Below are 26,003 nucleotides of genomic sequence, written 5' to 3' on the forward strand. Positions count from 1 at the left end.
CTTGCATCCACACAACGATCAACGAACAATGGTAGTTGATTGACTGCTTCAACCTTCACTTCTAAAGCCAAATACCCTTACATTCGCACAACAATCAACTGGCGATAATAATTCCTTGATTGCATCAACCCTCACCTCTTAAGTGGAATGCCCTTGCATTCGCACGATGATCAACGGGCAATGACAATCCCTTGATTAGTTCAACCCCCACCCTTTAAACTAAATGTCCTCGCATTCTTATGGTAAATAATGGGCGAAAAAATTTCCTTGACTGCTTTGGCTCCCGCCCTTTAAGCTAGATGCCTTTACATTGACACAATGGATAACGTGCGATGACAATATCTTGACTATTTCAGCCTTTGTCGTTGAAGCTAGATGCCCTTGCATTCTCATGGTGAACAATGGGCAACGAAAGTCCCTTGACTGCTTCGGCTCTTGTCCCTTAAGCCTCCTTTGCATTCGTATGGTGAACAACGAATGATGATAGTCCCTTGACTTCTTCAACCCTTGCCCCTGAAACTAAATGTCGTTGCATTCTCATGATGATAAAAGTCTCTTGACTGCTTCGACTCTCGCCCCTTAAGGCAGATGCACTTGCATTTGCATGGTGAACAATGGGCGATGATAATGCCTTGATTGCTTTGACCCTAGCCCCTTAAATTGAATGCCCTTACATTCGCACTATGAAAAACGAGTGATGACAATGCCTTGACTGCTTTGGCCTTCATCACCTAAAGTCAAATGCCCTTGTATTCGCATGGTGACCAAAAGGCGATGACAGTCCTTTAACTGCTTATATTCTTGCCACCTATGTTGGATGCCCTTGCATTTGCATGATGACTAACAACCAATGATCAGGGGTGGCAATATGTTACACAATCCGTTAACTCAACACGAACATGACACGACAATAGCGGGTTAGAGTTTAGTTTTAATGGTTTCGGGTCAAAACGGGTTAACTGGTTAAGACATGATTGCTTAACGGGTTGATAATGGGTCAATCCGTTATGACACGTTAAGAAAGTTGAAATTATAATTATACCCTTATACCTAAAAGTAAAATTGTTAGAATTTCAATATTGATATTTTTATTATTTAGATTGTAATTTTGGACTTGTATTTAGCTTTATAATTTTTATAAATAGTGTGATTTCTAAATTCATATAAAATTATGCTAAATTTAATTAAGTCAAAATGGTTAATTTTGGACCTATTTAACCTATTTACATAAATAGTTTGAAACGAGTCGTATTGTGTCGTGTTAACCTCTTTATTAATATTCACTAATGGGTCAAAACGGGTTGACACGACACGACTCGTTATGTTAATGGGTCGTGTTAGGGTTTGAAATTTTGACATGATAAACTTAATGGGTCGGGCTAGGGTTGATCTATATTGTATAATATATATGCTTTGACACGACACGAACATGACTCGTTAACACGATTTGACATCCCTACCAATGATAGCCCTTTGACTGCTTCGGCCCTCGCTCCTTAAGTTGAATGCCCTTGCATTTGCATGGTGAACGACGAGCGATGACAATCCCTTAACTACTTCAACCCTTGGTCCTTAAGCTAGATGCCCTTGCATTCTCATGGTGAATAATGGGCGATGACAGTTCCTTGACTAATTCGACCCTTACTCCTTAAGTTAGATGCCCTTACATTCTCACGGTGAACAATGGGTGATGACAGTGCCTAGACTGCTTCGATCGTGCCTTGACTGCTTCAACCCTCGCCCCTTAGGTTGAATATCCTTACATTTGCATGGTGAACATTGGGCGATGATAGTCCCTTGACTGCTTTGGCCCTTGCTCCTTAAGTTGAATGCCTTTGCATTTGCATGGTGAACAATGGGTGATGACAGTCCCTTGACTGCTTCAGCCTTTTTCTCTTAAGTTAGATGCCCTTGCATTCTCATGGTGAACATTGGGCGATGAAAGTCTCTTGATTGCTTCAGTTCTCGCCCCTTAAGCTGGATGCCCTTGCATTCGCATGGTGAACAACGGGCGATGATAGTGACTTGACTGCTTCGACCCTCGCCCTTTAAGTTGAATGCCCTTGCATTTGCATGGTGAACAACAGGAGATGACAATCTCTTGATTGCTTCAACCCTCGCTACCTAAAGTTGAATGCCCTTGTATTCACATGGTAACTAAAGGGCGATGACAATCCCTTAACTACTTAGACCCTTGCCATCTATGCTAGATGCCCATGCATTTGCATGATGACTGACAGCCAATGATAGTCCATTGACTACTTTGGCCCTCGTTCTTTAAGTTGAATACCTTTGCATTTGCACGGTAAATAATGAGCGATGACAGTCCCTTGACTGTTTGAGTCCTTGCCCCTTAAGCTAGATGCCTTTGCATTCTCATGGTGAACAACGGGCAATGACATTCCCTTGACTAGTTCGGCCCTCACCCTTTAGGCTAGATGGGCTTGCATTCTCACGATGAACAATGAGTGATGGCAGTACCTTGGTTGCTTCGACCCTCACCCCTTAAGTTGAATGCCCTTGCATTCTTATGGTGAATAACGAGTGACGATAGTCCCTTAACTTCTTTGGCCCTCGCTCTTTAAGTTAAACGCCATTGCATTTGCTCAGTGAACAAAGGGCAATGACAGTCCCTTGACTGCTTCAGCTTTTTCCCCTTAAGCTAGATGCCCTTGATTCTCATGGTGAACAATGGGAGATGAAAGTCACTTTACTGCTTCGGCTCTTGCCCCTTAAGCCGGATGCTCTTGCATTCGCATGGTAAACAACGGGCAATGGCAGTGCCTTGACTGTTTCAAGCCTCACCCCTTAAGTTGAATGCCCTTGCATTCTTACGGTGAACTATAGGCGATGACAGTCCCTTGACTGCTTCAGCCCTCGCCACCTAAAGTCAAATGCCCTTGTATTTCTATGGTGACCAAAAGGCGGTAACAGTTCCTCAACTGCTTAGACCCTTGCCACCTATGTTGGATACCCTTGCATTTGCACAACGACTGACTGCCAAGGATAGTCTCTTGGCTGCTTCGACCCTCACCTACTTAAGTTGAGTGTGATTGTAGTTGCCCTTGGCAATTAATATGCGATAACACTCCCTTGAGTGCATCGACCATTCCCCCTAGCGATTAACGAATGATGACAATCCCACGAGAGTGTCATCTTTCAGCAACAAAGGCATGGAAATTCCCATCACGGGCCACAACAATAAGTACTCAAACATACACATGAAGACATCGCTCTTCGATAAGTATCAAAACAAAGGCGTGGAAAGAGCATCGAAATTCAAACAGACATAACAACAATGTAGTCCAAAGGAAAATGGTAAGAGTTACTACGAAAGATAGTTACATAAATGTCTGAAAAATAGCCAAAGTACAAAAGGAACAACTATCTTCAGGGATAATAAGGTGATAGAGGAAAGGCATTGGGCATCACATCTCTGCCCAATGAGTCAATAAAGTGGAAGGTGTCACGACTGGGGTTGATAGATTCCAAGTTCAGCGACCACATATGTAATACCCTAGTCTTACTATGTGAGTCTTTACGTCATTTTATTTTAATCTTTAAATTAAATATTTTCATGTAAAGATTTTATTAGTTTATTAATTCAATTTATTTTATTTTAAGATTTGTGTGTTTTTATTTTATGTGAATTATTAAAATGAGATGAGAGTATATTTTTTTATATCTTTACTATACTTTCTTTTAAGTCCTTCACTTTGAATTAATTATGAATTAGTCCTTTGAACTTACACCCTTAGATTGAATTAGGTATAAGCTTTATCTTCTTAGGCTTAATCTAGGACGTCCAACATGCACCTTAAGAGATAAGCTTTGACCCCTTTTCATTTCCTAAGGAGTTTTCACTTTTTCAAGCCATCGTATATCTCCTTCTTCCTTCACTTTCTTCTAGTTCAAGAGAAGAACCAATCCTTCTTTCTATCACCTAAACCATGTGATCTCCCAAAAGAAATAAAGAAAGTTAAATCTTTCCAAACCGTGCACTTTATCTATTTCTTTACCACTTTGAGGTTTCTTATAGTTGGAATTTCCAAGTGTTTTCATCTTTCAAGAAGTGGAGAAATTTGGGATAATGGTTCCTAACTCATTTCTTAGTGTAAGTGATATATAGATTTTTTTTTTAAAATACATCAACCATCTTATAAATATATATATATGTACATGGTTTTGAGGTGTTGTTAGGATCAACGGAACGATGTGTTGTATTGTGTCAATTTTTATTTTATTTTCATCTCTTTATGTTGTGGTTTGGTATGTATATACGTACATGTGTTCTGTTTGCTAACCAAGTGTATACGAATCTGTTTTGAGGTGGTATTTCATATATATAAATATAGAAGGTTGTTTGAGAAGTTGCTTTCCATGTAAATAGATTTGAAAGGCTGTTTCAATGTTCTGTTTTGTATATATACATATTTATGTTCTGTTTTAAGTGTAAATATATATGAGAGACTGTTTTAATATTCTATTTTGTGTATATATATATAATTATATTCTGTTTTAAGTGATTAAATGCATATATGGAGCTGTTTTGATGTTATCTTAACGAAATTAATTATCTTCTTATGTTACTATTGTAAAGATTTGTTGAGAAGGTAATTATTTGAAGTAACATTAAGGGTAGAAAATGACGTTAGATTTATAATATTTTAGCTATCATTAAAAGGAGGTCTAAAGGATGTTGGATGAGTTTTAACACACTTGTTATTTATTGGATTAGGATTTTATGAAGTTAAAGGGATTGCAGAGGACCAAGGTAAGTAGCTATAACCATGCGCTCACGCCAAGTTCTCTTGTGGAAGAATATATCTCTATCTCTTTCCAAACGTTCCTCTAATTAAAGAATAAATGAATTTATATTATGTACAAGCCTTTATTGGTAGCCCCTGTTAAGTATCCTATCGATTATAATTGATTGTACGTGGATATGGTAATGCATGCATGTAGATTCTAAGTCATGAAATTTTCATACATGCTTCTTGAAATAACTAAGATTTTATTTATATGTAAGCATGACATGAAATGCTATTTTTCAAAATAAATGCATATTCATCAGACTAAGGAAGATACAGAAAATGTTGATTTCAAAGAAAGAAAAAGAATGAATTAATGTATGAAAGTATGTAATGACCACATGAAAGGAAATGATATCAAAGAAATGGACAGACTGTAATGCTGGGTAAGTAGTACTGGTAGTGCACCCAGTGCTGCTCCCTGACAGAAAGGAGTTTCTAACCTATGGCCATGGGTGGAATCCAGGTCCAATAGGACCGCTAACCCCAACACACGGGACGTAATAGTGTGTTGGCCAAAAGAAAGTGAAAGATTAAATTAAGTGTATGCATGAAGATATGATATATAAGTATGTATGAAAATAAAAAATAAAGATTATGCATGAAAGTATGGAGTAAGTAGATGCATGATAGTAAGAAGTAAGCGTATGCATGATGTTATAAAGAAAGCATATGCATGGAAGTATTGTCAGAATTAGTATTGGTTTATGGATGCATGTTTTCAAAAGAAAATACTATATGCTTATTAAGTTAACAGCATGGTGTACTGCTTACTTAGTATTAGACTCACTTTGTGTTTATGTTTTAAACATCTAGGTACAGACAAATCTACTGAGGAGATGAGTATTGCTGAGGAGGGAGGGGCCGACATTTAGTAGTCCTTGGGTAGTTTGGTTTCTTTTTGAAGACGATATATGTTTCTTAAGGTTTAATGCTGGACCCTACATGGGGATGTTTTATTGAGTTAACTTCTAGACAAGATACCTTCGGGTATAAGGTATATTTTATAGTGAAGTGATGGAAACCCCTCATGCTTTAAGTTAGTTTTTTTTTTTTTGTAAAGACTGAAGGGACTGAGTCCCTTTTTGTTTAAAGTAGTTACGTTCAATGAATGGATGACGGACTCTGAGAGTCCTTTATAAAGTAATGTAAAGGTATGTCTATTAATTGTTTCTTTCAATTAGAAATTAGAATTTATGCATGATGCGTTCGAACCGTCATGTATTATCTTTTAAAAAAAAAATAATACTAATAACAATATGAACATTTATTTATAAATAAATTTACTGGTATACTAGAAAAAAGAACAGGTACGGTATCATGATCTCGCTCTTGATAGGGTGGGGTTGTGACAACATATCTGTATGGGGTTCTTTAACAAGTAGCTCCTCAGCCTCTGGATGCCATACTTGTAACCTAATCCCCATACTTAGTCATAGACATCTCTAGTTATCGCAAGTTTAGGAGAGAGGTGAACCATATCCTTTTGGGAAGCCTTCAATTTAGCCTCCAATTCGGCGACCTTCTTCTTTGAGTCGATGGCTTTTTGCCTATAGGTCTCCATGACTTGATTGAGTTTAAGAAATCTTTCGTTGTGCTCTTTGAGGTCCTCATTGTTGCCCGCAAACCAAGCTTCCAACTGAGTCATCTCGCCACAAGTGATGTCAAGAGTTGTACTAAGTCCCTGAAGAGAGTTCAGTGAATTATCCAACCTGATTATGTACTCCAAGGCTCGCTTATTGCCCCCCTCCAACTCTTGCTCCATGCGTTGAAGTCTATTATGTCCATTGTCGTGTTCTTCCTCCAAAAGCCTGGCCTCGAAATGGTGCCTAGACGCTTTTTCCTTAGACTTTTGCAAGTCCTGGCGTAAACCTGCCACCTCATCCCAAAGGCTAGCCACATATTCTTTTAACATATGAGAATATGACTTCTAATAAGAATGGGCATCTATTAGCTCATCTGTTTCTGTCCTTGCATTGGAGATAACCTGGCAAGCCTCTCCGTGGTGCATATTCAAATTGATATTGGATATGAGTTACTTTCTCCAAAATTATTCAGAATAATATCAGTTATTTTCTTTTACAATATATATTTATGTTCATTCTTGATATTAGATACTAGCTACTTTTTCCAAAATCATTTAGAATAATATTAGTTAATTTCTTTTATAGTATATATTTATGCTCATTCTTACATTATTAGTAAATATTTTGTTTAAAGTTTGGAAGTGATTATGAGTTTGATTTTGACCAAATTTTGGTAGGACTCTTGTTTATTTATATATTAATTTCTCATACAATAATATGTATTTTTTCATTTTTAGAAAAATCTTCATAATTTTGAACTTAGCAGCTATTTAAGTCTAGCTTGGGTGCTTCATAAAAGAATTTTGAATTTTATTATGAATCAATATTATTAAGAATTTTCTTTATGTTTTGGGTAAATCTCTTATTTTTGTCATGTGAATTATCTATTGAAAATAGCAATCAAAATTAGTCTAAATTCTATCCGACATCACTTCACCATAGGTGCAAAGGAAGAGAACACCATCCTTCAAATAGAGCTGGTGATCCACGATCCATCCAATAAGATCGTTGACCCCCCAAGGCACCAAGATGGTTGGAGTTATGAAAAGAAAAGACACAATATGATGGTTAAAACCAGGAAATTTATTGAAGACAAAAAGCCCCTTCAACTGACATGTGGTATCCTGAATCGACTTCTCCACATAGCCCCTTGCTTGTGGGGTAGGTCTTAAAGAATGTGTTGAACCCAAGATTTCAAGTTTTGTGTAATTATATATTTATAAATGGATTTTGATGATAACAAATGAATTCAAAAAATAAAGAAGTCTCAAGTTCAAGTTGTCTACACAATGGAGTCAAGCACATCAAGAAAACAAGCATGAGCAAGAAGGGAACAAATTCACATTAAAATTATAGAGTAATATTGTAAATCTCTTCAAAATTTGAAATTAGGATTAATGCTCAAAATTAATATTTTATCATAAAGCATTAAAATATATTTTCCACATGTGCATGAATATTTTTTTGAAAATTAAATTTGAAAATTTTGAAAGATGATTGATTGTCATCTTTTACATGTGCATGCCTTGATTAAAGGGTTGAACTTTGAAAATATTAAACATGATTGATTGTCATCTTTCACTGTGCATGTTTTATTTGAATATTTTCAAAAGTGATTGATACTTTTTTTTGACTTATGCAAAAGGTAGATGTTTTCTTTGAAAATTTTGAAAAGTAAAGTGTGCTCCTTTTGTCATATACAAAAAGTAAAATATTAGGTTTGAATTTTTATGAAAATGAAAGTGTGCTCCTTTTGTCATATGCAAAAAGTAAAAGATTAGGTTTGATTTTTTTGAAAAAGTGAATGATGTTGTCTTTGACAATTGAAAAAGAAGAACCTTTTATTTGAATTTTTTGAAAAAGTGAATGATGTTGTCTTTGACATGTGAATCTTTTTAAATTTGAATATGAAGTCTCGTATGCCTATAAATAGATCATTTGAGAGATTCACATTCGCAACATCCAGAGCATACAACATTCATTCAAAACTTTCATTCTCTCTTCTCTAAGCATTTAGCCTTAATCCTTGTTCATTTTGAGAGATATAGTTTGCGCTGTATTGTTCTTATTTCATTCATTGAGGAGTATTTTCTGATAACTTACCTACTATCAGCTTTTGTATCAAAAAAATTGTGTGTATAACCTTTGTGCGTGTAGAAAATATTCTATACGGGGAATAGTTGAATCACTACTTGTAAGGTGATTGCAAGTGTAGAGGGTGTTCTACACGGATCATTTGTAGCGGTGTTGTTCAAAGGTGTAATAGGTTTCTATCTCTACCTGAAGGAGGTTGAATAGTGAATTTAGGAATTCTCAAGGGGTAGCTTGAGGCGAGGATGTAGGCAGTGAGGCCGAACCTCGTTAACCTACTGAGTTTGCTTCTCTGTTACCCTTACTCTTTATATTTATTACTGTTTCGCATTTTGTTTATATTTTATATTGTATATTTGATTTATAAATGTTATTTTTTTAAATATAACTCAATTCACCCCCCTCTTGTGTTAGTCATCTGGGCAACAATTGGTTTTTTCTATTAGAAAAATCGACACAACTCTTTTCATAAACTATGAAAATGATGATATTCTTTTGATTCAGATTTATGTTGATGATATAATATTCGGTGCTACTAATGAAAATATGTGTCAAGTTTTTTCTAAGACTATGCAGGAAGAATTTGAGATGAGCATGATGGGAGAACTTATATTCTTTCTCGGATTGCAAATTAAGCAAGCAAAAAGTAGGACATTCATCAATCAATCAAAATATATTAAGGAATTACTGAAAAAGTTTGGGATGGAAAATGTTAAGGAAATTGGAACACCAATGAGCCCATCAACTAAACTTGATAAAGATGAATCTGGTAAGCCAGTTGACTCGAAGATATATCGAGGTATGATTGGTAGCTTATTATATTTAACAGCCAATAGACCAGATATTATGTTTAGTGTGTGCTTATGTGCACGCTTTCAATCATCTCTAAAAGAATCACATTTAATTGCAGTTAAGTGCATTCTTAGATATCTTAGTGGTACAAGTAACCTAGGGTTATGGTATCCTAAGCACACATCTTTCGATCTAATCAGTTACACAGATGCAAATTATGCTGGTTGTAAAATAGATCGAAAAAACACTAGTGGAGCATGTCATTTCTTAGGTCATGCACTAGTTTCCTGGTTTAGTAAAAAATAAAATTCTATTGCACTATCTACTGCTGAGGCAGAATATGTTGCTGCGGGTAGTTGTTGTGCTCAAGTTATTTACATGAAGCAACAACTTGAAGATTTTAAACTCATGTATAATCACATTCCAATCAAATGTGATATACAAGTGCTATAAAATCTTTCAAAGAACCCAATACAACATTCTAGAACTAAGTATATTGAAATAAGGTATCATTTTCTTCGAGATCATATGCAGAAAGGCGATATAATATTAGAGTTCACAAACACACACGATCAGTTAGCAGATATTTTCACAAAACCTTTACCAGAAGATAGATTATGTATGATCAGAAGAGAAATAGGTATGATGCATGCTATGAATATCTCTTAAAAGATAGACCAGAGTCAATAAAAATAGAGATAGATTTTTTAAATACTTTTACATAAATTTGAGATTCTTAGCCTCATGTTTCAGACGCTCATTCTCTTCATACAATATCATGTCATTCTTATCTATGGGAACCGGCAAGCGGAATGAAGAATCTAATAAAGATTTCAACTGTTTATTCTTCTGCCGAATGATTCCTTTCCTTGTGTGAGACTCTTGAACAATTCGTTGAAATATAATAATTTGTTCTTTGAGCTTTTCAACTTCATGATTTTTGGCTTGTAGCCGATGATAAAAAGCAACAATAGAGGAAGAGTAGCGAGTCTCAAGACTCACCAAGTCATAAATAGTATCAGAATCTGACTTATTAGTCAGATTATTATTTTCTTGCTGCAACATGGCACCAATGGCAGCTGCAGAAAGGACAGGAGGTTGAGATGCAGAATGCCTCATGGATGGTTTTAGAGAAATGTTAGAAGAATGAGCTATTGAAAAAAGAATAGAAGGCTTAAAACGAGAATGTTGAAGGAATGCAGATAAGTTATAGAGATGAGAAGAAAACTTGATGTGGATTGGATGAACTTCAGGACTGATTTTATAGAGATAGCATAAAGAACAAGACAAGTATCATCCAAGTCAAAGAGCAATGTATTTTTTCCCGATCGGTGAAAATGACATTTTTTAGAAACTCGGAGCCTTCAATCTCGTTTGTCAACAACATCAGGCGATTTTTTCAAATCTCCAGCCGCACTTGTCGGGTCACGGACTGATGAAATTTATTTATTTATTTTTAACTATCTACAGTGTCTACTAACGCACTGTTTTCTTCAGGTCCATTTACTTGTTGCGGATCCTTTTTAATGATGTCAAAATGGAAAAAAGTGTTAGATTAGAACATTAACATTGTTTGAATTGCTAAACTTATTATATATGCTTGGAATTATATTTATACTTTTACTTAAAAAACTAACGCATATTCTCAGGGAGAGGTTAAGTATTAATACAGGTTTCAGGTTTTATCAAGTATTTGTCATCATCAAAAAGGGGGAGATTGTTGAACCCAAGATTTCAAGTTTTGTGTAATTATATATTTACACATGGATTTTGATGATAACAAATGAATTCAAAGAATAAAGAAGTCTCAAATTCAAGTTGTCTACACAATGGAGTCAAGCACATCAAGGAAACAAGCATGAGCAAGAAGGAAACAAGTTCACATTAAAATTATAGAGTAATGTTGTAAATTTCTTCAAAATTTGAAATTAGGATTAATGCTCAAAATTAATATTTTATCATAAAGCATTAAAATATATTTTCCACATGTGCATGAATATTTTTTTGAAAATTAAATTTGAAAATTTTGAAAGATGATTGATTGTCACTTTTTACATGTGCATGCCTTGATTAAAGGGTTGAATTTTGAAAATATTAAAGATGATTGATTGTCATCTTTCACATGTGCATATTTTATTTGAATATTTTCAAAAGTGATTGACGTTTTTTTTTTTACTTATGAAAAAAGGTAGATGTTTTTGTTTGAAAAATTTGAAAAGTAAAGTGTGCTCCTTTTGTCATATTCAAAAAGTAAAATATTAGGTTTGAATTTTTTTGAAAAGGAAAGTATACTCCTTTTTTCATATGCAAAAAGTAAAAAATTAGGTTTGATTTTTTTGAAAAAGTGAGTGATGTTGTCTTTGACAATTGAAAAAGAATAACCTTTTATTTGAATTTTTTGAAAAAGTGAATAATGTTGTCTTTGACATGTGAATCTTTTTAAATTTGAATATGAAGTCTCATATGCCTATAAATAGATCATTTGAGAGCTTCACATTCGCAACATCCAGAGCATACAACATTCATTCAAAACTTTCATTCTCTCTTCTCTAAGCATTGAGCCTTAATCCTTGTTCATTTTGAGAGATATAGTTTGCGCTGTATTGTTCTTATTTTACTCATTGAGGAGTGTTTTCTGATAACCTACCTACTATCAGCTTTTATATCAGAAAAAGGTTGTGTATAACCCTTGTGCGTGTAGAAAGTATTCTATACGGGGAATAGTTGAATCACCACTTGTAAGGTGATTGCAAGTGTAGAGGGTGTTCTATACGGATCCTTTGTAGTGGTGTTGTTCAAAGGTGTAATAGGTTTCTATCTCCATCTGAAGGAAGTTGAATAGTGAATTCGGGGATCCTCAAGGGGTAACTTGAGGCGAGGACATAGGCAGTGGGGCCGAACCTCGTTAACATACTGAATTTACTTCTCTTTTACCTTTACTCTTTATATTTATTACTGTTTCGCATTTTGTTTATATTTTATATTGTATATTTGATTTATAATTGTTATTTTTTTAAATATAACTCAATTCACCCCCCTCTTGTGTTAGTCATCTGAGCAACAGAATGAGATCTTGAAAAGTTGAGAAGTGCCAAGAAACTAAGATTCACACCAACGAATCTAGGCATGAAACCTCTTGCCAATTCGAATTGGCGGGGTAACTAGGCCATGGGTAGACAAGACTCAGACATAGAACTGGCCGAAATTTTTTGTTTGCCTTCCTTGAGTGGCTCAACATCATATGAAAGGATGACCTAGTTCGTGATCCCTTCTAGATTAATGGGTGAAGAGACCCCTCCCCTCTGGGACCGCTGCAGTTAAGAGGAGAAACACTGAAGGATAGGAAAGGAATCGAAACCCGACCATAGCTGAACTCCACCTTGAAGGTTTTTCGCGGGATAATCCCCAAGAATCAAGTGGGAGGTTAGGAGTTTTTCTGCCAGATATAGTGGAAGGAACAGACAATAGGGAAGCATCTTGGTCACTCTGAAGAAACATTTCCTTGCCAACCTCACAGGAGACATGCACTCCATGGTCTCAAAGTACCTCAAGAAAAGGACCTACAAGGCCCGAGGAAAGCCCTTGCAATGCATAATGAAGGGCCACGTTGATATTGCACTTTTGCTATTGGTTATGGACTTAATTGTATGATTAGGAAGAGATGGAACCTGACTGGTCAACTCTTGGTTACCTGACTCAAAAGACTCAGCCTTCAAGACTAAGGCCAAGTCGTCCTCAGCCTACTTCATCATTTCCTCCAAGTGATCACCACAAGTCGAAGCTGGGTGAGTAGGCTCACCATCTTTTGGAGGCAAAAAAACATGTTGTTGATGACTAATTGACGACGTCGAACCATTACTCCTAGGAAGCGACAAAGATTGCCCACGAAAAAGAGTGGAGGCATCCCTAAAACTTGACTTATTGGAAGATTCATCCCTACCATAGACCAAATCATTGTCCAAACCAGGCTTATTTTCCTTATGCTCTGGAGAGATTGGAGGCCCCTCTTTTTGTCTACGAGAGTGGGCTGGACCCCTAAACAAGTTTCTTCCCATGACGTGGGAACAATCGGGAACAACAAAAAAATGGGTCAATATTTTTTCGAGTGAGGAAATATTGGAGTAAATTGCCTTAAGATTTTGCCCAATCTAGGAGTAAACTTATTGAATGTCAGTCTCCTCTTGGACTAAAAGCACCATGTTATATTCGCAATCTTCAGGGACTACATTCCACAATGTTTGGACGGGAAAATCTTGGCATTAAGCCTCTCCCACAGTGTACTCCCAACCAATACCTGACACGAAAAATAACTTCTTGTGCTAGTCCTTGATGTGAGAATAATTGGCAAGTGGTCTGTAAGCAAAGGCTACACAAGTCCCTATCAAGGCGGTAAAGTATACAGGAATTCCTAAGCAGTAAAGTCAGGGAATTCCTAGCCGCCTAGCTCCAATACCCGGTGCCACACTACACAACACAATAATAGCACTCTCCAGGCGTTGGAATTAAGCTGGGCTGGGGCTAAGCCCAAGTAATCTAGAATGTCCCGAATTGGATAGAAAAATGGGAGACAACCCCATGAGAAACACACTCATGAAAAGGGCCACCTTTCCAGAGAACCCTTCAGAATCAATAGCCCCTCAGTTGGGCCCAAATGCCTGCAACACGAACAAGTCAATTTCCTCACAAAGCCTAGGTCTGCCTAAGAAGTTGTGGTAGACCATGATGACCCTCAAAGTCATCCGAGCAATGGGAACTAGCACCCCAACCTTTTAAGGGGAAGTTAATGGTGAGAAGAGCGAGAACCACAAGAACCAAAATGAGAAGCATTGTGTAGAGCCACCGGAGACAATGAGAGAATAGTGGTTGCAAAGAAGAAGAAGATTTAGGGTTTGAAAAAGAATACAACAGCAAGCGGCAGTTAAGAAAATGCAACAATAGAAAATGAAGAAATCTGAAAAAAGGAATTTAACTAAGGGCATTGACATCATCCAACTAGACCATGATAGGTATCATCGATACATATATGGAACAACTAAATCTTATGATTTGTGTTGCACAAAGGAATGGGGGGAATAAACTGGCACACACCATCCCCTGCATGGGGAAGTGTATCGTCGAAGCAATTATTCAAATATAAAGGATAATTAAAAAGACAAAATTGGAAATTCCCACCACACACATGTGATAGGAATTTGTGGGGTCATTGAAAGGCCGAATGGGCCCTTATAAAGGAGTAGTTTGGTCCCTCGACCAAGAAGACCTATGGGCTAAAAGTCCAAGGCCCGTGATCCACGACCAAAGGACCAACAACCATTGTGTGTCAACATAGAATTCAAATACATTTGTTGTCAATCATTGTTTAATGACATAACGATCAAGACAATCTCTCGCATGATATACGCCTAAGATATTCACCTGGGGCATCAATTCCCTCCAAGGTAATGGTTGTTTGAGAGCCTTAAGGATCCATGATCCAATGAGGATTAGAGAGATCCTAGCAAGAGTTAAGCCTCCCTCATCATGTATAAATAAATGTTAAAGGACATGTTTGAGGTAATTTTGGAACTTTATTCACTTGAAATTCTCTCCAGAATATGTAATGACTTAGACATTAGAAGTGTCCCTAAACAAACCCAGCTTCTTCTACTTTCTGATTCGATCACTGGAAATTGTTATTAGAGCTACGAAATACGTCTGCTACAAACTATTTAAAACATAGTTATAAAAAGAGCTGAAAAGACATTATATACATATCATTTCACAAACCAAACGACACCTAGATTTAGTTTATACAAGTCAAGCTCTAGTTGGTTAATTTATAGCCTTATAATAAGAAATTACATACCATCTTTAATATTTTTTTTATAAAAATTAAATAATCTAATAAGAGATAAATTCAATGTGAGAATTTATAATTTTAATAATTCTTATTTTCAAATAAGGGTGCATCTTTGGTCCAGAGTTGGTGTAAGTTTTACACCCGCAAATTACGTGCTACCACCTAAGGATCCTATACACTTTAAAATAGATTAGACCACACAAGATTATTATTAAAACCCTAAAATTGGAAGTTCCAAAAAAAAAAAGACTAACGCTAATTAATTTCTAGATCTCATTTGACCATTGCTGTAGATGTATTTCGTAATGATAGAGAGGCGGATGGAAATTATGCAAAACCGATTTTGGATTTGGTTTTGCCAAAATCAGTGCTAGTTTCACTGAAATTGACTAGATAAGACACATCTTTAGCTAGATTTTTTGACGTTAGTTCTAAATAAATCCGATGGGTTCAGGCAAAAATTAACATTTGATTAGCCAAATAGGGTCGATATGCAAATCAAGCGCCACGCAAGCACCAGGGTGGCACCGACCAACCATAGCACCTTCACAATGTTGACATCCATCTAGCAACAATGCTCTCTCTTTGTTTTCCCTAAAAAAATTTAATTAAAAAATATGAATTATGATGTAGATCAGTTTATTGAATTATATCGATACATTATTGGAGGAAAAAAAAGATGTTTACTCTATTTTGTTTCTTCTCAAATATTGAATAATAAAAAATTTATATTAATATTTAATATTGTTTCTATTTCAGACAAAACATTATAAATACGAATTACGATTAGGTATACCATGAGGTATGTTATATGAATGACGGCGTGGGAGTCACGAACGAAGCAGGTCCGTGGTACTTGTATTTTCTTTGCGTATTTTTGTTATTTTGTCGAGGGATGTGATGGTTTTTCCTGCAACCGAAGGAAAAGAGGAGCACCTATACCAAACTCTCTCTCGTATCTCGCTCTGTCACTCTGGAAGTCTCTCCGTCTCTCTCGTCGATCGCTTCCAACCAATAGATACACAATCCCACCCGTCAAAACCCTAATTTTCACTTTCTACAGCAGGTCACTATATTTTTCTTTTCTTCTTTCCGATCTACGGAACCCTAAAGTTTTGCAGCTTCTAGATTAAACCGAAACCCTAGAGTTTGTTTTTATCTATGCTTTTCCGGAGCTGATGGGATCGAAATTCGAGAATATTTTGGGACAATTTCGGGATTCATTTCCTATAATATGTTAGATTCGGGTTCTGGTTTGTGAGAAGGTTTATTTCTGTTTATATATTTGTTGTTTGGGCTTGAATTTGCGGGAATAGGGTTGTGTAAGGTCGCTGGGAATTGAAAAAAAAACTTAGAAAACGGGGATTTTTTTTATGGTTTCGGAATGTTCGCTTTCGATGAGGATTCTTTGTAGATTGAGCTAGATCGTATAAAGGAAAAAGCCAGCTTGTGGAGTTGGCACTTCAGAGTTTTCTATTATTTCATTTTGTTTGGGTTGAGATTTGGCTCGGAAATGCCGGAGTAACCGATCGATGAGCAGGAGTGTGCGATTTCCTTGCACTAAATTGTAGGGTTTTGTAGTGTAGTTTCTTGAGTAGGAGTTGGATTGTCCTTGGGTGGATATAGTTGTTGAAAAATTTAAGTATGTCGAAGTGTTTTTAGTTATTCTGACGGTGATATGATTTCGGGGCATTCCTTAAGGGCAAGGGTTTGTTAATAGTTGGTGAGGAATTGGTATTGGTTTCCGTGGTTGAGACCTCACGGTTTTTTGTTGTTGTCATAATATTGTTTGTGTCAAACTTTGCAGAATGAGCTTAGAGAACGAAGACCATATACTGGATCAGCCAGTTGAAACGAATCATGAAACGCAAAAGTAATGAACTTATATTCCATTTCCAGTTTTTGATGGTCGAATTTTACTTCTTGCCATCTATTTGATATTTTATTTTTCTTTTCTGGTGACCTTTGATAAAAGAATTGGTTTTAATGATGTAGGAAGTTGAAAACTTCATATTCAAGGGAGTTTCTATTGTCATTAAGCGAATTGGACGTTTGCAAAAAGTTGCCTGGTGGGTTTGATCAATCAATTCTAAGGTACGAAGTCTCTTTTAGACGGGCTAATAAAATGTCTGCTTTTGCTAGCATTGCCTTGCCTTGTATTGCTTTGGTTAGTGCAACTGGTTTACTCGTGCATCATGCTATGTCTTAATCTGTTTTTGTTTTTTGAACATAATTAGTGACTTTGAGGATTCTTTCCAAGACCGGCAAAGAATCTCTGGTGGCTTGTCATCGCATAGTTACAAGCGTAATGAATATGGTTCATCCCCACCTACCAGAGGGGATTTTAGTAGTTATTCACGGGGTGTCCACGGAAGATGGGAAGGTCGCTCATCTGTGCGAAGCGATAAAGATAGTGATTCGCAACCTGACTTGGAGTCAGGTAGAATATTCCATGCTAATGTTAATATGTTTTATTTGTAAATTTTTCTATAACAACATGGACTAGCTTTTATATTTTTTCTATGCATATCTATTTGTGTATTGATATTTTGTTTCCTTTTTGTGTGGTGTGTATTTCTTGTTGGCATGTGGAAGCCATCCTTGATGACATTTCTAATATGCCTCAGGCAATATTGAATAGTTGGTTACCAACTGTCAGAAGAAAATGCTTTCTAAGTTTGTTGCCTGAAATATTACCCTGGGAAAAAACGATGAGTCCATTGCATGCGTCGAATTAGCCAATAAGATATTGGTGTTTTTGAAATCATTTTATCCAATGAGCCCATGCTCAAATGGTACCTCTCACCAGAAGGATGGGATGAAGGGGGAGCTCGTGAGTTAAAATCAAAAGGGGAAGAAAGTACTTTGTAACTGTAGTTTGGTCTAAAGCATACAACTTGCCTGGGTGTGCTGGTTCAAATCTCCTTTAACATTTTAAAAGGCTAGGTTGGCCCTGTGTACCTGGGCTATGCCTAGTTCTCATCGGTAAAATCCTTCAATAAAGATTTTTCGTTTTTAAAAAAAAAAGGCTAGGTTTGCAACATATATTTAGCTTGCTCCTGTTGTTATTAGACTACTGAACTACGTGTCTCTTGTATACATCCAGTGTACTTGGGCATTGCTAGTCTTCTATTAGTAAAAGTTTTACATGTTAATAAAATTATTAGACTATTGATGACAAGTTTAATAAATTGTGACAGAGCGTGTACTAAACTTGTAATGGCAACAATTAATTTTGTAATAAATCATGTCTTGCGATATCCACACACATGGAAGTTGTAATGTAAAGAGAACATCTAAGAGATTTTTAGTTGATCATTGATGGATGATGGGTCACATGGCCATGTTGAAAGATTTGGAGGGAAGGCAGGAAAGCCTCCACCGTACAAGATCTTGTATGAGGTTCTGGACCCGAACCTATGTCCTCTGTCTTGCTTTCCAGAGGGTTGTTCATAAGCACAATGCGTGTGGAATACATAATTTCATCTTTCTTGCTGGAGTAGCAGTGGAGAGGGCCTCCTTTGTGCTCAGTTTATATCTCTCTTCTGTCACCTAACTGAATTGGGTAACCCCTTCTTGCCTGTTTTTGTTGCTTGCATGTCCTGAAAGCAACTGAAATATATTCCTTTGGTAAAATGTTCTACTGTTATTCTATAGTTTGTTACAGCATTCTATATATGCCTATCTTTCTACTGCATAAAAATTACAAAATATATATTTTTTTTCTAGTGCTGAGATCTAAATAGATGGTCGGTTTGCCTAAGACAAGCACTGATCTATAATCTGTGCTGTACATTTTGACTAATTATATTAATAAGCAGATACGGGCAGGCAGTATGGCAACCAATCTCGGCGATCGTGGCAAGTTCCTGAACATGATGGACTTCTTGGTAGTGGTTCTTTCCCAAGACCATCTGGACTTGCTGCCGGAGTTTCGGCTTCTAAGTTTCGAGCTAATGATCACTACCATCTCAATAAGAGCACTGAGCCCTATCATCCTCCACGGCCTTATAAGGTTGGACTTATGCTTGTTTATGTTCCTCACTATTATTTGTATGAAAGAATAGAACGTAATGCCTAGAGTTGTGGATTTGGAGTCATAACATGACTTTTTCTATGCTCCAGCATGATTTTATCTACCTCAAATAATAAATAAAATGCAAAAAGATCGAAAACCAGTTGCAATTCGTTTATATAGGCTTCCTTGATACTGATGATATTATTATTATTATTATTTTTATTCATAAAAAAAATTATCACTATTATTTTTTGTACTGTGTATTCTTCAGGCAGTACCTCATTCACGAAGGGATACCCATGACTCCTTCAATGATGAAACATTTGGTTCTTCTGAGTTTACAAGTGAGGACAAAGCGGAAGAGGAAAGAAAGAGAAGAGGTAATTTGCACATTTTTGCCAGATTGACTGGCAAGGCAACCCGTATGTGTTAGCAACTTTAACTGCTTTTCTTGTTAGCAATTTTAAAATTGATTTACTTGCTTTTCAGCATCCTTTGAATTAATGAGGAAGGAACAGCACAAAGCGTTTCAAGACAAGCAGAACTTAAATCCTGACAAGCGTAAAGATGTGTTTGACATCACCACACTGCTAGAGGACTCCAAGGATGAGAAAAACATTTTGAATCGAAGCAAGGAGTCTGATGAGCCTGTAAAAGCTTCACTCAATGATCCTGAAAAATCTTCACTTCCCTCTCAAACTCCTGCATCCAGACCACTTGTACCACCAGGTTTTAAAAGCACAGTTTTGGAAAGGAATTCTGGACCTAAGTCCGTGATTCATCCTCAGACAGCAGAGGTAACTGGTTTTTATGTCCATCCTATTTATTGAAAATTTAACCTATAGTTTTACCTTCCTTGTGCTTTTATAGTTTATTACAATTTCTTGTAATTTATGAAAAGTCGCCAGGAAAAAGGCTGAATCCTGGGTGTCAATCTTGAGTAACTACCTAAATTCAGTACTTTCTCAACAGAGAAACTCTTTATCATGAAGAATAAAATGTGAATTTAAGATAACTTGAAAGTTATTCTGACTATGCCTAGATAATTTTAGGGAGTAAAGAGGATTTTGCCACTTGTCATTCTTTTCCTCTTTTTTGTGCTTCTCTCTTGCTATTTACATATTTGTATTGCTGCGTAAATATTTGTATTGCTGCATAATATATTGATATACGTATCCATGAATGATTGTTTACATGCATTTTCTAAAATATTAATGAAGAGCTTTGCTACTCATTAGCCACACACACACCACACACTAGACCTTTTTTTCTTAATTTTTTTTTGGGTTTTATTCTTCTTAAACTAATTGAATTCTTCTACTTATCATTCATATATTACACATTTGGTAAGAGAAAAAAAATAAAAAAAGTGGTGTATGGGGATGATGAATAGAACTTTTCATTAATGAAACATGGGGTTTTGTTGTTTTCTTTGTATACTCCGTGTACTTGGGCTACACCTACTTTTCTATGAAGAAAGTTTTATTTTACCTATAAAAAAACATGTGGTTTGTAGAAAATCATTTATTGGATTCAGAAGAGCTAATAATCTACTGACAAGTTTACTGTATAGGTTCAGCACATGCTGCTTGAGATTTTTCCTGTTTCAAATTTTTATAGCTAAATATATCTTGACCAAAGTTTGAATTCTCTTGCCTGCTACCTGTATTTAAACATTGTCTTTCTTGTCATATGTTAACTTATGCTTGTCCTCTCATTAGTCCGTGTCTGTTGCTTCTGTAGGTTGTGAATCCTGAACTTGAGAATAGCCTTTCACATGCCAAAGTTAACCTTGTATTAAATGGGACTTCTGATAATAAAGTGGAGAAACAGCTGACAGAACAAAAGGGTTTCACTACACAGCAACTTGGAAGTACTAGTAATAAAGTTTCCATACATAACAAGAGTGACAAGAATCTGAATGTACCATCCAGTAGCATGATGGATGTAGATGGTCAGTTGCATAAGATTTCGTGTTTTTCAGAAGCCTTTGAAGCTTCAGAAGATGGTGAAGTTAATAAGCTTAGTGGTGAGAAGGTGACAGGGAATAAAATAATTGGTGAATCCAATCGTGATCATTCAACTTCAATCCTAGATAAGCTTTTTGGTTCTGCTTTAACATCAAGTGTTGGTGGGTCCTCTAGTTTCATTGAGGTAATGCTGATTTCTAGTGGACTTTTATTTGGTACATATATAAACTTTTGGCTGTACGGTACACTGTCTATTGTCTTTTAAACCTTTATTATATGATTAAATCTAATTATCGAGATATTTTTATATACAATGAATTATTCCGAATTTTGTTTCTGATGTGTTCATGATATTCTTTCTACCATTGCCACAATATTTGCTCTACGAGTGTAGCTTACTTGATTAACTCATAGTGTAATGATATTTGCTTCCTAAGAATTTTTAAAGGTTTATTAACTATTTGTAGATCACTGAATGTAACCATGCCTGTCAACATTAGAAGACTATACAGAGAATACAAGCATGCTTTGCTATCATCAAAATTGGTCAAGCAACTGATAATAATTGCATTACTTACAATCAGACTTTGCTTGTATTAGGTTTTATTCAAAGTTATGATTTATTGAAATGGGTGGAGCATCTTATGGCTCCAATCTAAGTCCCGAGTGAAGTGAAAATAAATTTTATTGGTTGAGCTTTTGCATTAATATATGACCTGCTTGTAGCTCTTTTGGCATATCTTTACTTGTGTGGTTTCTCACTGCGTCTCCCAATGAATGGATGCTTTGTTAACTTTTGGTTGATGCATATTCTTCAGTTTGTTCGAAAAACATCTGTTTTCTTGTTTGTGATTACATACTCCTCTACATGATGCATATCTCTCATAAAATTCTTTTTGTTGCTTGTATAGCATCCTGTTAGTACAGGAGAAGAGACAGGTGATAGGACGGTAGAGGAGACAAGGAGCTCTCATGCTACTCAGTCTTCCAAGTTTGCCCGTTGGTTTCTTGAAGAAGGTATGCTGACATTAATCTTCTGGTTTCGAGTTGTTGGACATGTTACCGATAAAAAGAAAAAAGTTTTTGGACATGTTCAAATTTTAACTGGTTGTACATTGAGTTAAACAAGATGCTTCTTTCTGTTTTACTGCAGAAAAGAAACCAATGCATGATCTTTCCAGCACACCAAATGACTTGTTCTCATTGATTGTTGGTGGTGATAAAGGGGGATCCCTGGTTTCTGATGTGAAGAATACTGAGCACATTATACCTAATATTCCATTTGAAAGATCTGAACCAGCAGAGGAGCATAAAACATCAAATGTAACAGCTGATATAGTTGAAAATTCTGAGCAATTTTACAAGAACGATAAACCACAGGCACTTCCAGCTGTCCTTACTTGTGAAGATCTTGAACAGTCAATGTTATCAGAAATTAGTGAAAATGGGTCAACTTTGCAGCCGCCTGTACATGTCTCCAGCATTCCTGATCCAAAGACTGAGCTGCCAAAAGTTAATATTGATGACCATGCTTCTCAGCACCTCCTTTCATTGTTACTGAAAGATGGTGTACCATCCTCCAACCTAGACATCCAAAGTTCAGAGAAACTACAGAGCAATGAGGAAACAAGTTTTGTCTCTGCGGCTCAGACAAAAGAGGTAAATGCCGAGCATTCTTCCAACTCAGGGCAGACACTGACACTTGAAACACTTTTTGGGACTGCTTTTATGAAGGAGCTGCAATCAGTTGGAGCACCAGTTTCTGTCCAGAGAGGTTCACTTGGGCCTGCAAGAGTTGATAAATCAGATCCTCATCAGTTTCCTTTTTCTGTCATGGATGATGCACTTGTTCTTACAAATGATATTGTCCCCAATAAAGCTGGTTATGAAAGCAGTGTTTTGACCTCCAAGCAAAGACTGCAAACTAAACCTGCAAATATTGAGCAGCAATGGTTAGGTTTTGATGATCCTCAAACTGATCTGGATTCATCGCAGCTTCGAACTGGATTAAACTCTAATCTTGGTGGCCTTGATGGGCCTGTTGATATTCGGCTTCCTGAAGAGGATAGCTTGATTACAGTTAATGATCCTTTGAACCCTCGGAATTATGCATCTGTTAAGACTGCAGCTAGAGCTGAAGTGTTACCTTCCCCAAACACCCAAGTTGACATTGCTGAGAAACTAGCAGCTCTAAAATCTGTCTTCAAAGAGGAACGATCTTTCATGGGAGGTCAAGAAGGTCCACCTCGTTTTCGTGGTGCTTATGATGTGAGGGAGCCTGATTTTCCCTATCAGAATCTTAGTGTCCAACCATCTTCCCCACAATTTCACCCCCCTCGTGCAAATCATGTAGGGCCATTCTCCCATCCATTAGATTCTCACCCTACTAACGTTAATCCTCAGATGAAATTTATGACACCAGAAGGAATCATCCATCATGATTCTCCGCCAAATCATCAATTTTCTGCAAATATGCTTCATCCACATTTTCATCACCCCAGCACTGGATTGACTGGTTTTGATCCTCCCAATCATCACCCTATGTTGCAACAGATGCATATGTCAGGCAACTTTCCTCCTCACCTGCTTCAAGGATTTCCCAGGAGTGCACCAATGTCAGCTCAGCCAAGCAGGGGTGCACCTTTGCCTTCCCATGCCAACAATCAGATGACTGGCTTTATGCCTGAACTCAATCCATTGCAAGCTTTTCCTTTCGGTCACCGGCAACCCAACTTTTCTGGTCTTGGAATGCCACCACCGGGTAAAGCTCTCACCCATGTGATTTTTCTTCTGTATTTTATTTTTTATTTAAATGTGACTACCTGCTTCCCTTGCTTATTTTAATTGGCTTGCAGTAATATTCACTACAATGGTTTCATTTGTGCTCAAATTGTGCTGATGTACCCTTTGACTTCCCATTTACTTGCCGGAATTTTCTATTTTGGAGTGAATGATAAGTTCAAATTAAGAGCAACATTTCCTTACTTGAGTGGTAACCTGAACATGAAGCCATTGATTCTCTTTACTTCATTTGTCTCGATGAGCCGAGTAATGACCGACTGTAGCAGCCTTTTATGATTGTTTCAATGGGTGACCATCGACCAAGTTCCATGTTCATTGCCCCATCTTGTTATTGAGTAATGATAGCCACACAACTCTTTTCACAACTACTTTTATAACCATGTTTTAAAATGGGGGGAAAAAGTTCCTTACTCATTGACTGCCTGCTTTTTAATATCTTTTTTTTGCCCTGAGAGGGGGGTTGGTACACAATGCGAGTTGAAAGCAATACTGGACAGTATCTTTTCAAGTTGGAAGTGCTTATTTGCTGATTTTTGTTATTGTAAAATGTAAACCTTCAATAGACCACAGGAATAAAATAAAGAACTCTAAATCTTCCGGGGTGCATTTGGACTGTAAATCTATTTTTATTTTTTGAGAAATTGTACGTCCATTATATTCTTTCATTTAATTTTTGTTGGATTTTTTCAGCTCCTGAAATTGGTGGAGGTAGTAATAATCCAGAGGCAATCCAAAGGCTTTTTGAGCTGGAACTCAGGACAAATTCAAAGAAGATTCAGCCTTTTGCCGCTGGTGGGCATGGTCAGGGGATGTATGGTCATGAAGTGGACATGGGTTTTAGGTATAGATAGGGCTTGCTGATTGTGATCGTGTATATGACCTTGTAGTCAATGTCTCTTCCTCAGATCTGCAAGTCCTTGCATCAGTGATGGGATGGGATTGTTGCTCTTTCAAAGGGGAATTTGGTGGGTTAGTGTAATTACTGGGATTTTCTCGCAACTTGCACTTGGTAGAGTTGTTTTAGCTCAAATCACATCGTATTCACTCCTGTATGAGTTGGTCTTTAGTTTTTGAAGTTCTTAAATCCTTCTGAGATCACGTTTCGTAATATTTAACTTCAAAGTGTACAAAATTAGTGGATGTAAACATGATAGAATGAAAACTCTGGAAAGAAATCCTAAAAATAGAGATGCAATGTCAAGTTCACTATAAATATTTTATATTCATGAAATGATGTTAAATCAGCTATAAATCTAGAGGAATGTTACACATCATTCTATTCTATATATTTTATATATTAAAATATTTTTATTTTTATTTATTTTTTATTTCATTTTATTTTTATTAAACTAATTAAATTTTTCTATTTATTATCCATATACAATATATTTATTATAAAAAAAAAAAATTAAAATAAGTATGGTGTGTGAAGTGTGAGGATAATAAGAAGAATTTTTCATAAATTCAAGGGAAATGGTATGGTACGTGCTATCGGCTAATTTATGGGTTAATTGGATGAATAAAATAACGTAAAGATGGAGGGGATGGACCAAGAGCCACCCATAACTAAGCTAGTCACTGTTTAGACCCCTCCCAACTCGGAGCACAACCACAGGGCAGCTAGAGACGTAGACCAGGAGACATGTCAAACACGGGCACAAAAGCATGTGTATTTTAGGGGATCAATCTCTGCTAACGCGCATCTTTTGTTGTTTGGATGTAAGAAGTGTTTTATTTTATCTTATCTCATATTATTATTATTAAAATATAATTAATAATTAAATTTTTTTAAATTTTAAAATAATAATAATATTATAATAATATTTTATTTAATTTCTAACTTTTATTTTAATTAATCTCATGTCAACTCACTATCCAAATGACACCTTAGGGTTGACATAAAATCCTAACACGATTCATATAAATAACGAGTGATATGATATGACCCACTTCATCCGTTTAATAATTAACTTTTACGGAGTCAATCTAGACATGACACATTTAACCCGTTTCAACTTGCTTTTCTCGCTTCAATCCGTTTAATCCGTCTCATAAATGGATTGAATTGACCCGTATATTTATTTTTTAACCCAA

At 36.3% G+C, this 26,003-nt stretch overlaps 1 protein-coding gene across 1 annotated transcript; it reads left to right on the forward strand.

Annotated features, from left to right (window-relative positions):
* Nucleotides 1-15,946: 15,946 nt before the first annotated feature.
* LOC122310367 lies at nt 15,947-25,007 on the forward strand. The gene is made up of 11 exons (XM_043124264.1): nt 15,947-15,964; nt 16,927-16,992; nt 17,115-17,213; nt 17,357-17,559; nt 18,941-19,134; nt 19,409-19,517; nt 19,627-19,934; nt 20,881-21,291; nt 22,019-22,124; nt 22,261-23,868; nt 24,600-25,007. Exons 2-11 carry the CDS (start codon nt 16,928-16,930, stop codon nt 24,758-24,760), a joined length of 3,264 nt encoding a protein of 1,087 aa, XP_042980198.1. The 5' UTR covers nt 15,947-15,964; nt 16,927; the 3' UTR covers nt 24,761-25,007.
* Nucleotides 25,008-26,003: the final 996 nt, after the last annotated feature.

Source organism: Carya illinoinensis, chromosome 1 (genome assembly GCF_018687715.1).
Source record: "Carya illinoinensis cultivar Pawnee chromosome 1, C.illinoinensisPawnee_v1, whole genome shotgun sequence".
Classification (NCBI taxonomy): Eukaryota; Viridiplantae; Streptophyta; class Magnoliopsida; order Fagales; family Juglandaceae; genus Carya; species Carya illinoinensis.